A 13,117-nucleotide genomic window follows, 5' to 3' on the forward strand; every position below is an offset into this window, starting at 1 on the left:
TAGGTTTTGCATTACATTAGTATTATATTGCATAACAGTTGGGTTCCCCCCCACCCCCCCCATATTGATTTGTAGAATAGTGCAGATTGTGTACAATTAAGTATTTCGTCATATAACAGGATTTAAATAAAAAATACATGACTATACATTGACAAACAATTAAACATTTTATTTATCTACAAAGAAATGCATATTCAAAATAGTTAATTATTCATGTCCACCTCCTGAATCCACCATCCTTTCAACTGCCAAAACATACTACTATTATAACCACATTCTTATTATTTACCCAGGCAGAATTAAAGGCTGTTTTCCTCACTCTCTCTACCCTTCTTTCACAGTTTGTTATTATACAGGCCATGGTTGTTACATCCCAATTATCTCTCCTTTCTTCTTAAGTGTGCACTCGTTCACCACTTCCCACAAATATAAAGAGTTTCCATATTCCAGACATTTCCATTCAAATCCATGAACAGGTGCACACTTCGGGAGAAAGGAGAGATTATTGGGACGCACCTAATGTTCTAACATAATTTAGAGAGGCTGCAGTAGCGGGATATGAGATATGACCTGGATTCAAGTGTCTCATTAATTCCTTGATGAATCTCCTCTTTTTTTTTATGCATTGGAAGAGAAAATGAAGCTTCCTCCCCTCAGACCTTCTCCTCCAATGCATTTTGAGAAAGAATCGATGAATCAAGGACGCAAGGAATCAAGGAAATACTTTTGAGATTCACTCCAGTAACCATAACAACAGAAGGGATAGCAGTCCTTGGAAAGGCAGTTCTAAAGGCAGTGCTGTAAGACTCTCACTGGCATCAGGCTATAGGAGCGTACATATACTCTCATTGCTCTGACATCCATAGAATATATTAAACTGTTGGTTTTTCTGAGTAAATATGTAAAATATAATCATAAGTCAGATTCAAGTATTGCAGGTTTAAAGCAACAAAGCCAAGTAATCTTTCAAACACATTACGTAGCATCACTGAGCAAAATCTTTAAGTTATGTTTACCCCACACTAGGCTAAATCAATCAATTTCAAGTAGTGCACTAGTTTCCTCAAATACCCCTCAGACTTTATATGTTGCTAGGCCATATATTAAACAAAAAAGTAAAATTATAAGACAATTCCTAATAAAGCAACGACATGATAAGACTGCTTCAACCTATCCCCTTACTTTAAGAGTAAATATTTCACAGTAGTCACGGCCTAAAGGCTAACTAATGAAACACTGATGCTATATGATGCTTGAAGTCTTTCCAAATGGGTGAATGCAGGGGAATCCATTCTGATATTGATGTGGCTCATCCTTGATAACAGAAATACCTATTCTGTTCCATTCAGCAATATGGTTCCCAGTTCCCTTTGGCCAACTAGTTGTAACACTTAAATTAGTAGAGTAACTAATAACTAAAAATGAACAGTTCAAATAATCCAGTTCAAATGTGTAGATAAGAGAACTGATCACAGCTATTGACCCATGTCTGTCAAAAAGGCACTAACAGATCGACAACTGACACTATTGATAGAACTATTAAGACACATTCAACTGAAATGCTGGTGGGGTGGTGAGGGGTGTTGCTTCCGGAAGGTGTAGGGCTGTAGTCTTATTTGGCATAAAGAAGATCACATCCATATTCTCTCGTCTCATTCCACTCCTGTTGTGGACCCTAAAGGATAGCCATCCAGGTGGAGGACAGTGCAGCTGTCCACAGACTGACCTCTATGACACGCCACAGCATCAGTGGTCTCTCACTGGTCAGTCATCGTCACTTTCACTGCCAGACTCACTTAACTGCAGGTCATTCTCTGTAAAAAGGGAAGTACGAACATCGTATTGTTAGATACTACTGCACTGTTGGAGCATTTCACTACACCCGCAATAACATCTGCTAAATGTGACAAATAAAATGTGATTTCATCATAAAACCATCATCAACCATGTCACAATTCTAGCCTGATGGAGTTTGGCATAGGCCTAACTTGTTCAGTATAGCCTACATCCACAGCAATGCAAATATAAATTCTGATCTGGCAATGCAAATATAAAATGGTTCGATTTAACATTAAAGTATTCAGATTATACTCTAAATACTGAAGGGAGGGAGGGAAGGGAGAGAAAGAAAAAGAAAGAGTAATGAACTTACTTAGTGTGCTCATGAGGTGTCCTCCACCCCGAGGTGGTGAGGGTGGGGAGGAGGTGGTGGTGGTGGTAACGGTGGTGAGGATGGGCATGCCCTGGTGGGGTGGTGGCCCTGTGGGGGGAGGGGGGGGGCAGGACTCGTCCTCAGAACCACTACTACTAGAGCTGTCCCCACTACTGGAGGATGAGGAGCTGTGGGAGTCTGAGGACGAGTCCCCACTACTCATCTGGTCCATGACCTTTGCCTCCGCCATTAGCTCTGTAGCGCACAGACACACACCAACGACAGACACACAAACACATGCACACAGACAGGAAGACACACAGACAGACACAAAAACAGTGACTGACGTTACCCCTGACCTTGAATCCCAACACAATTCCAGAAGATTTACAAACATAGCAATTGTTCAATTTATATGACCATGGACTCTAGATGGTTTGAGAGAAGGAGAGCTATTACACGTGACACTCTACCAGGGCTCTAAAGTGCAACCAATATGATAGCATATGCAACAAAATATTTTGCTGTGCAACCAGGAGTTTAATTTTGGGAGCACTGTGCGACTAGGAAAAAAAGTCTCCCAGATAATCATTGTTGTAATGATGAGGCTTCACTGTACCGTTGTTTCCAAATGCCCTGGAGAAAAAAGTGAATGCAGATTCAATAGCGTTATGGTTGCATTATTACTACTACGAAAACGACTTGCTTCTAGCCCAACCAGGTCAAAAGACCCGACCCATATTATACAAACATTCTGGGGCACAGAAAGAAAGGGAAAGGGATATCTTCTTCAGGAGATCAATGATCACAGCAATGACTGAATGACTGATCTCTTGCATGTCTTCATCACAAACCTGACCTTTTTAAAGAGACAGTGTACAATTTTCAATGTAATGCATCTCAATAGGAAAATAGTGAATTTTAGCTTTTATAATAAACTAATTTCTTTACAGTGTTACATATTAGTTTGTAGGGCACAACGCACTTCAACAGTTGCCAGATTTAATATAAGCCCAATATAGGCTGTATCTCAATCCATTTTTACAAAAAATCTTATTTTCTGGTGTTCCTAAATTTCATGTGGTGCTCCTAACATTAAGTTGGGAGTAGAGGTCTGCGCAGGAATGATTTATTCATCTCGTTCCCGCCCGCAAGCTTTCTGTCCAACTCCCATCTCCTACCGCAAGAACTTGTCCCGAACCCAACCGCAGTCCCGCAATGTTATTTTAGGCATTTGTGACGCAGCTCACTTGCTAGCCATGGTCTCAGCAGTTATGCGCCCTATAGGCCATATCAAAATGTGCAAAAATAACCCAAAAAATACGTTAAATTACCAGAGATTACACGTGGCCCATTATATTAGGCTATCGGTATTATTGGGCTAGATCAGCCAATAGGCTAGACGTAGTTTGGAGAGAGCAGAGTTGGAGAGACTTTCTCTTGAGCTACGTTTTATAGCCTACCTTTTAGGAGAGGGACGATTTTCAGACTGAGACAAATATGGGTGATCAATATTTATTTTGAGGCAATGTAGTAAACTTTAGCCTAATCATATTTAGGAAGTACATTTCCTTGGAAAGATAACTGCCCTGTGCTTCTCTGTCCTACTCTATTTAATGGAGACCACACGCACACCTGATTTCACACATATGGCTACTGAACATGAAGCAACAAGAATGATGACAGTTACACTTGCACTTTCTGTTGAGATACGTTTTGCATATAGAATATAGCCAACCTTTTAGGAGGATGATTTGCAGGCAGAGACAAATAAATAGGTAATCAATATTTTTTGAAAATGAAAAGGCACAACGCTCGCTCACACCATGGTAACTTACGCACACATTGCACCTTTTCAATGACGATCTAATTTTTTGATTGTGCCTCGACTCACGTTGGTTGAGCGCCCTCCACTTTTCCATTATCAATCTTTATTTAGGCCTACTGACACTGTAGTAAACTATAGTCTAATCATATTTAATTTCCTTGGAAAGATAACTGCCGCCCATGCATAGGCAGCCTACACTATTTCATTGAGACCACACATACTGTATACTAGGCACTTGATCTCGCACGCCCAACTAGGAGAGCAGAGGTAGGCTACGAAACTTGAAGCAGCTACCTGTGTGTGAATAATGCGATAAAGATGTGCTTTTAATACAATAGGTCCTATAAATAAATAAATAAATAAATAATCAGCGGGACAACAAAATGTTTTCATCCCAGAGTAGGCAGTCTGACCGCCCGCTCCCAACCGCAGCATGAAAGGGCCGACCGCGCCGCAATGATCTCTGTCAGGACCCGCAGGTCCCGCGGGAATGCAGCACTCTAGTTGTGAGCACCAGTGCTACCAAATAAAGTTTTTAATTTAGAGCCCTGTGCGTTACTGATGGTCTACATACCTCTCTCAATGTCATCCATGGGGGAGGCAGGGGACATCTTCTCTTTGGGAGGAGAGCTCTTGGAGCCTGCTGGGGTCTTGCTACTGCTGCCAACACTAGTCTTCATCTGCTGGCTCAGACGACTGGTCTGCTGCTCTATACGAGACTGGATCTTACTGCTGCCTTCAGCCCTGACAACATACACACACAACTGAGTTTATAGCTCCTAACTACATAAGTAACACAAATCAGAATGACAAGTGAATCTGGACAGCACAGGTAACCAGGGAAACAGAAGGAAGCTGTTCAAAATGGGGAGTTACTGTCCATTAAGAAATTATAATTTTCCATTGCACAAATGTTTTGCTACAGTGTGCCCAAATAAACACGAGTCGACCCTTGTCTGTCCACCCACCTGGTCTTCTTGACTGCAATGTTGCTGTTGAGTTTCTCCAGACGGTACTCTCCTGTATCATGGTTTACAATGAGAATACATTCCTTCATATAAGGCCTCTTGGATCCTTTGAAGACTGTTACAGGGGCAGTGGATCCCTGGGGAAAATCAAGGAAATACGTTAATTTCTGGATATCAAGAGTAAAAGGGGGGGGAAACAATAAATATGTGCACTTTTCAGTAATCAACTGTAAGATACATGATAATGCTACATTCTTACCTCCAGGTTGGGCAGTGTTATGGTAACTTGTTCTCCTTTTCCGACCTCCAGCTCTCCCTCACAGGCGGTGTCAATGGAGGCTGGTTTGAAGTCATCTGGATCAAAGAGATAAGAGAACAGTATAAATTCCAAACTACTGAATTACACAGCAAAATTATAAAGGCAGACTGTAGGCTCCACACAAAAACATCCTTGGTTTGGTTAATTCTGACAGAATGAAGTTTCAGTTACCACTGTTCACCAACAGATGATGCCACAAGGCCACTATTGTTGCTAACAAACTGCATACCAGAAGCAAGTGTTGCTAGCCAAAGGTGCAATCAAAAGTACGAAAATGTGATGTGTTTAAACTAAGGACTCTAGGTGGATCACTGTTAATAAAGCGACAGCGACTTAGAAAAACTATTTCATTTAAAACTAATATTTTGGGGGTTTAGCTAGCTACCTATCCATTGGCATACGTTAGCAAGAGCTAGCTAGCAAGTATGATCAAAATGCCACTTACATCGCACCGTGTGGTAAGCACCTTTGGGTTGTTTCTCAAATGTTTCGCCTAATTTCAAAACATGTTCTTGATTGTCAAAGTTTGAGTATGTTGTTCCATTCATATTCTAATCAAAGTTTTCAATCATATGTTACCAACAGTAAACTTGCCACGTCCATTCGACACCATCTATGGCAGAACTAGTCAACTCACCTCGAGAGCTAAGTTCTGCCCTTCCTTCGTTGTGATTGGTCAGACTGATCTAGTTGCTTTTTCTGATTCGTTTAAATACCTGTCAATCAATATTTGGAGCATTTCAGGCGGAAGTTGCTTCAGTGCTAATGTCACATGACATGGGTTGCTTTAAAAAAAAAAAACGTGCTGAGAATTTCTTCATCATAACTATAGAAGTGTTTTATATTTACGGAGCGTCTACATGACAACTTCACACAGAACAGAGCGTCTATGGCCGGCTCCAAAGGAGCGATGGGCCTGTAAGTAGCCAAACAACCAAACACAGGCAGCCAAACACCATTTTCAAGTCTTGGGCTAGCCTATATAAAGCAACAAATAGCCCAGGCCAGTATGTCATTCTTTTTTTCATTTTTAAGAAGGACAATCTAACAACCCTGCCATTTTTTATATATATATATTTTTTTATATAACAGCATTAGGCCTATGTTTGCATTGTTGAATGAAAATAGAATAAGTGATTCTCAAGACAACAAGAGACAGCTTGATACAGTAGCCTGGTAGGCCAATACACTGAACAGGTGGTCTAAGTAATGAATTAGTAACAGTAGTTTGCTAGTCTCTAAAAACCTGCTATGGTGATGGGCTCTTCCCCCTAAAGCTGGTGAAATAAGCTATTTTCCTTCCCTAACCTGAATCCTAATCCTTCGATGCCTGCTGTGTCTACTTTTGCTGTGTCTGTACAAGCCATATGTACCCCCTTCAAACAGTAGGCTAGGGTAGAGGATGTAAATTTAGAGAAAGAGAATGTGAAGATTATGCTTGTCAGGACGATAATGACAACATTGGTATGAAAAATGTATGCACTCACTAACTGTAAGTCGCTCTGGATAAGAGCGTCTGCTAAATGACTAAAATGTAAAATGTAACTGTATATCCAGTATCAATTGCCCCAATTAGAGAAAAGTTGGAGTGCCAATCCCATCTGCTTCGTCTGGACACTGTTGTTGGAAAATTAGGTCAAGTGTGGTGTGTTACTGTAAATGACGACCCGAGAGAGAGAGAATGAGGGAGGGAACGAGGGAGAGAGAAGGAGGGAGGGAACGAGGGAGGGAGAGAGAAGGAGGGAGGGAACGAGAGAGAGGAGGAGGGAGGGAACGAGGGAGAGAGAAGGAGGGAGGGAACGAGGGAGAGAGGAGGGAGGGAACGAGGGAGAGAGAAGGAGGGAGGGAACGAGGGAGAGAGAAGAAGGGAGGGAATGAGGGAGAGAGAAGGAGGGAGGGAGAAAGGGTAAAATAATGAACGAGAAAAGAAGAGGGATAAAAGGCCTATAGAGATATAATGGTAGGGTGGTGGAGAACAGGAAAACATAAATGAGGGAAGGGACAGAGATAAATCATTTTCTCATTTATAGGACAAACGTGTACAGTACAGTATACTTCGGGGTGGCAGGTAGCCTTGCAGGTTTGAGTGTTGGGCCAGTAACCGAAAAGTCGCTAGTTTTAATCCCTAGCCGACAAAGTGAAAAATCTGTCGATGTGCCCTTGAGCAAGGCACTTAACCCTAATTGCTCCAGGGTCGCTGTTGATAATGGTAGACCCTGGCCATGACCCCACTCTCCGACGGTGTCTCAGGGAGAGTTGGGATTTGCACAAAGCACATTTCCAATGCACACATGCGTATTAATGCACACTTGTTCGTGTGAAACAGGACACATATAAGCACCCACTTTTTGTAGACCCAACCAGAAACTAGGCATAGGCCAACTGCAACTTTACCATAGCAGTGTATGGTATCCATGAGGAGAGAGCCCCATCCATGTGAAAGGAAAGCAGTAGGGGTTCTGTCAGCATGAACGGAGCGAGACAAAGGCAATTCTATGATGATATCAGTTGCCAGGGGTTTCCCTTGAACTGTGGAAGGTTGAGTTTACCCGTCTACAAGCAACTCTACTAGAGCTGGGACGATAAACCGAACATTATAGACACTGACCATGCCGATCACATATCGCAGGCATTTTGCTGATATCGTTCATTACGATAAGTAGCCTATACTAGAGAAATGTGAAGTTTTAAATGAAATAAGTTTACTAATATGGGTGATCGTTAATGGGACAACTGATGGCTATAACCATCAAACTAGTAGTAGTAGTTTAAAGGATAATAAATAATAACACTGTGGTGCACATGCTTGTTATAAACGTATTGTTCTATTTATCTCTGTAGCTCAGCTGGTAGAGCACGGCGCTTGTAACGCCAGGGTAGTGGGTTCGATCCCCGGGACCACCCATACACATAAAAAAAAATTATGCACGCATGACTGTAAGTCGCTTTGGATAAAAGCGTCCGCTAAATGGCTTATTATTATCATTATCGCATAAATTCAAGAAATGTATCGCGATATGGATTTTTGTCCATATCACCCAGCTCTATGTTCAACTTTTCATAATGGTATTGCCTATTGGTGGGCCACAAATAATGTTCCCCAATGTGAAATAAGTTAACAGCCAGGCAGGGAGAGAGAGAATACCCCATGCCCCCTTCTTCACTATAGGATTTAGTGTCAGGCTGTGTAACAGGATATTGCAGGCTGAATGGCCACTATACACTAAGATATGTCCATTCTGGATCATGTTTCATCTACTATTGTGAGCTGAATGGAGCGTTAACCTGCCTATAGGCCCCATGGCAATAGTGTCAGTGTGATAAATGAAACAGAACAACAACACAATGTAACAGTGTGATAAATGTGCATTACACATTTTCTAATTGTCACTGGACATTATCTTCACATAGATTTTGGGATGCTTGGGTAGCCTATGAGCCTCAGCCTACCTATGCAAAATGCCCCCTCAAATAACATGTATTTATTTCCGTCAAATGCATGTCTTTTTGGTTACAAATGTAGGCCTATAGCCTCTATGTTCTGCTCTTTTGGTTTCTGAGAGGGGGCCAAGGGGGCACACACCACCACACTTGAATAAAGCTTTTTTCATTCTGTCCAATCAACATTAGAGAAAGGCTTGTCCAGTTTCTAAGGAGACTTCAGGGCCGGCTCAAGGCATAAGCAACATAAGCAGTCGCTTAGGGCCCCCGGCCGCTAGCGGGCCTCCATCCCAAAAATGTATAACCATAAAAAATGTTTTTAAATAGAAACTCAGTTGGGGTCTCAACTTACTGTTGAGAATACACAAGATGCAATTTTCTAAATATGGTTGTGCATCAGCATTTTTTATCTTGTTATGTCAGTCACTGATAGTCACTCAATTAGCCCATGTCAGCTAACATTTTTTAGATTGCTAAATTAGCCTAGTGGCCAGCTATCTAAACGTATTAATCATCTACGAATTACCGTCCGGGGGGGCCCCCATTGATTTTGTTAGTCAATCTCACTCAGATATCATATTAAAAACTGCAAACATTTCTCTCCACCCTATGGCAAAATTTGTAGAATTGCCGGAAATTAGCTGTAAAACTGCAACATTTTCTCTATGCCCCATGGCAAACTGTGTAACATTGCACAAAATGTACTCTGAAAAATAAAACATTTCTCTCCGCTGTCAAGAGAGGGGCTGCTAAAATGTTTTGCTCGCAGTGTGGTGGTGAAGGGTATGCACATGTGGGTACACAGACCTATAGTTTAAATTTAAAATTAAAATTTTAGTCATTTAGCAGACGCTCTTATCCAGAGCGACTTACAGTTAGTGAATACATTTTTTTTTTAAATACTGGCCCCCCGTGGGAATCGAACCCACAACCCTGCCGTTGCAAACGCCATGCTCTATCAACTGAGCTACATCCCTGCCGGCCATTCCCTCCCCTACCCTGGACGACGCTGGGCCAATTGTGCGCCGCCCATGAGTCTCCCGGTCGCGGCATAGTTGAAGTCGGAAGTTTACATACACCTTAGCCAAATACATTTAAACTCAGTTTTTCACAATTCCTGACATTTAATCCTAGTAAAAATTCCCTGTTTTAGGTCAGTTAGGATCACCACTTTATTTTAAGAATGTGAAATGTCAGAATAATAGTAGAGAGAATGATTTATTTCAGCTATTATTTCTTTCATCACATTCCCAGTGGGTCAGAAGTTTACATACACTCAATTAGTATTTGGTAGCATTGTCTTTAAATTGTTTAACTTGGGTCAAACGTTTTGGGTAGCCTTCCACAAGCTTCCCACAATAAGTTGGGTGAATTTTGGCCCATTCCTCCTGACAGAGCTGGTGTAACTGAGTCAGGTTTGTAGGCCTCCTTGCTCGCACACGCTTTTTCAGTTCTGCCAACACATTTTCTATAGGATAGAGGTCAGGGCTTTGTGATGGCCACTCCAATACCTTGACTTTGTGGTCCTTAAGCCATTTTGCCACAACTTTGGAAGTATTCTTGGAGTCATTGTCCATTTGGAAGACCCATTTGCGACCAAGCTTTAACTTCCTGACTGATGTCTTGAGATGTTGCTTCAATATATCCACATAATTGTCCTTCCTCATGATGCCATCTATTTTGTGAAGTGCACCAGTCCCTCCTGCAGCAAAGCACCCCCACAACATGCTGCTGCCACCCCCGTGCTTCACGGTTGGGATGGTGTTCTTCAGCTTGCAAGCTGCCCCCCTTTTCCTCCAAACATAACGATGGTCATTATGGCCAAACAGTTCTATTTTTGTTTCATCAGACCAGAGGACATTTCTCCAAAAAGTACGATCTTGTCCCCATATGCAGTTGCACATTAGAGGCTGCGCTGCCTATTGAAATCACTGGCCACTTTAAGAAATTGAACACTAGTCACTTTAATCATACATATCTTGCACTACTCATCTCATATGTATATACTGCATTCTATTATATAATATTCTTCTGTATCTTAGTCCATGCTGCTCTGTCATTGCTTGTCCATATATGTATATATTCTTAAATCCCATTCCTTACTTTTTTGTGTGTATTGGGTATATGTTGTGTAATTGTTAGATATTACTGCACCGTCGGAGCTAGAAGCATAAGCATTTCGCTACAATTCCTGGATTCTGTGAGTGCCCTAATAATCCTATTAGGACCAGAATGCGGCTCTCCACTACCTGTTCCTGCAGTGATGATTCACCAACTTCATCAAATGTTTTTATAATGAATCTGCAGATAATCGCCAAAAACAACCTAGGTTTACCAGTTGCCTACGCAAATTAGGGAGCCAAATTGAACAGCTTTCTCACGGATGCGATTAGGTAGGCTACACTGACTGACCAGACGATCACTCACTTTAGCGTCACTGTCTGGCAAGCCCCGACATCCTAGGAAAGAAAACCTAAGAAATCCTTTGGTTTAGGCTACTTGTCCCGATGCAATACCGTGGACATATAACCAGGTTGCATGATTTATGAATGACAATGGGATATAGGAGATCACATTTTCAGTCAGTTTGACACCTTTCTTAAACTAGTCAACACTTGCTGTTCAGTTGTCAATCAACGCACAGTAAATAGCCTACTATGAGCAACGACTCTGCATGGCTGGCTATGTAAAACATATACAGTGCCTTGCAAAAGTATTCATCCCCCTTGGCATTTTTCCTATTTTGTTGCATTACAACCTGTAATTTAAATGGATTTTTATTTAGATTTCATGTAATGGACATACACAAAATAGTCCAAATTGGTGAAGTGAAATGAAAAAAATTCCTTATTTCAAGACATTCTAAAAAATAAATAACGGAAAAGTGGTGCGACATTCTAAAAAATAAATAACGGAAAAGTGGTGCGTGCATGTGTATTCATCCCCTTTGCTATGAAGTCCCTAAATAAGATCTGGTGCAACCAATTACCTTCAGCAGTCACATAATTAGTTAAATAAAGTCCACCTGTGTGCAATCTAAGTGTCACATGATCTGTCACATGATCTCAGTATATATATACACCTGTTCTGAAAGGCCCCAGAGTCTGCAACACCACTAAGCAAGGGGCACCACCAAGCAAGCGGCACCATGAAGACCAAGAAGCTCTCGAAACATGTCAGGGATAAAGTTGTGGAGAAGTACAGATCAGGGTTGGATTATAAAACATTTCTGAGACTTTGAACATCCCACGGAGCACCATTAAATCCATTATTAAAAAATGGAAAGAATATGGCACCACAACAAACCTGCCAAGAGAGGGCCGCCCACCAAAACTCACGGACCAGGCAAGGAGGGCATTAATCAGAGAGGCAACAAAGAGACCAAAGATAACCCTGAAGGAGCTGCAAAGCACCACAGCGGAAATTTGAGTATCTGTCCATAGGACCACGTTAAGCCGTACACTCCACAGAGCTGGGCTTTACGGAAGAGTGGCCAGAAAAAAGCCATTGCTTAAAGAAAAAAATAAGCAAACACGTTTGGTGTTCGCCAAAAGGCATGTGGGACACTCCCCAAACATATGGAAGAAGGTACTCTGGTCAGACGAGACTAAAATTGAGCTTTTTGGCCATCAAGGAAAACGCTATGTCTGGCGCAAACCCAACACCTCTCATCACCCTGAGAACACCATCCCCACAGTGAAGCATGGTGGTTGTCAGAGTGGTGTGTGTAGATGAGTGGAAGGAATCAAGCGCAGGAACCAGGATGACTACAACCGTCTTTTATAGTACTGTTCAACACGTGAACAAAAATAGTCGCCTACCCAACCGGGTGGCGCAAACAATTACGCACAAAACACAGTGCGAAAATACACAGGAAAAGCGCACGCAGTGCGAACTCTCGGGACACGCCAACAACGAGAGAAATAAACCATCAGAGGCAGTCTGACAACAAACAATCACGCATAACACCTGACCCACACACACGAAACTAAATAGGGAAACAATTAAGACACAAATAAGGGACAGGTGTTATGAACAGACAAAACCAAATGAACATGAAACATAGAACGGTGGCAGCTAGTACTCCGGAGACGACGACCGCCGAAGCCTGCCCGAACAAGGAAGAGGAGCAGCCTCGGCCGAAACCGTGACAGTACCCCCCCCTTGACGCGCGGCTCCAGCCGTGCGCCGACCCGGAGCTCGGGGACGACCCGGACGACGCGGAGCAGGGCGCGCAGGATGACCCCGATGGAAATCGGTCAGTAGGGACTGGTCCAATACGTCCCTCCTTGGCACCCAGCACCGCTCCTCCGGACCGTACCCCTCCCACTCCACGAGATATTGAAGACCCCCCATCCGGCGTCTAGAATCCAGGATGGACCTCACGGTGTACGCCGGAGCCCCCTCGA

At 42.4% G+C, this 13,117-nt stretch overlaps 1 protein-coding gene across 2 annotated transcripts; it reads right to left on the reverse strand.

Moving 5' to 3' along the window:
- Positions 1-148: 148 nt before the first annotated feature.
- LOC311128923 (ELL-associated factor 2-like) lies at positions 149-5,898 on the reverse strand. 2 transcript variants are annotated; one of them, XM_084161159.1, is made up of 7 exons: positions 5,713-5,898; positions 5,208-5,302; positions 4,949-5,085; positions 4,555-4,724; positions 2,369-2,407; positions 2,153-2,285; positions 149-1,814 (listed from the first exon to the last, which is right to left on the reverse strand). In XM_084161159.1, exons 1-7 carry the CDS (start codon positions 5,813-5,815, stop codon positions 1,808-1,810), a joined length of 684 nt encoding a protein of 227 aa, XP_084017285.1. In that variant the 5' UTR covers positions 5,816-5,898; the 3' UTR covers positions 149-1,807. The 2 variants fall into 2 exon arrangements, with proteins under 2 accessions (XP_084017285.1, XP_084017284.1); XM_084161158.1 differs by having other exon boundaries at positions 2,153-2,407.
- Between the last annotated feature and the right edge of the window lie 7,219 nt (positions 5,899-13,117).

This window comes from Coregonus lavaretus, assembly GCF_964263955.1.
Source record: "Coregonus lavaretus genome assembly, chromosome: 5".
Lineage (NCBI taxonomy): Eukaryota > Metazoa > Chordata > Actinopteri > Salmoniformes > Salmonidae > Coregonus > Coregonus lavaretus.

Coding starts and splice junctions, on each gene's coding strand:
- LOC311128923 (XM_084161158.1), bottom strand. CDS start 5,815: ATGAATGGAACAACATACTCAAACTTTGACAATCAAGAACATGTTTTG. Junction 5,303..5,712: donor TGCTTACCACACGGTGCGAT/GTAAGTGGCATT, acceptor TCTTTGATCCAG/ATGACTTCAAACCAGCCTCC. Junction 5,086..5,207: donor TAACACTGCCCAACCTGGAG/GTAAGAATGTAG, acceptor GATTTTCCCCAG/GGATCCACTGCCCCTGTAAC.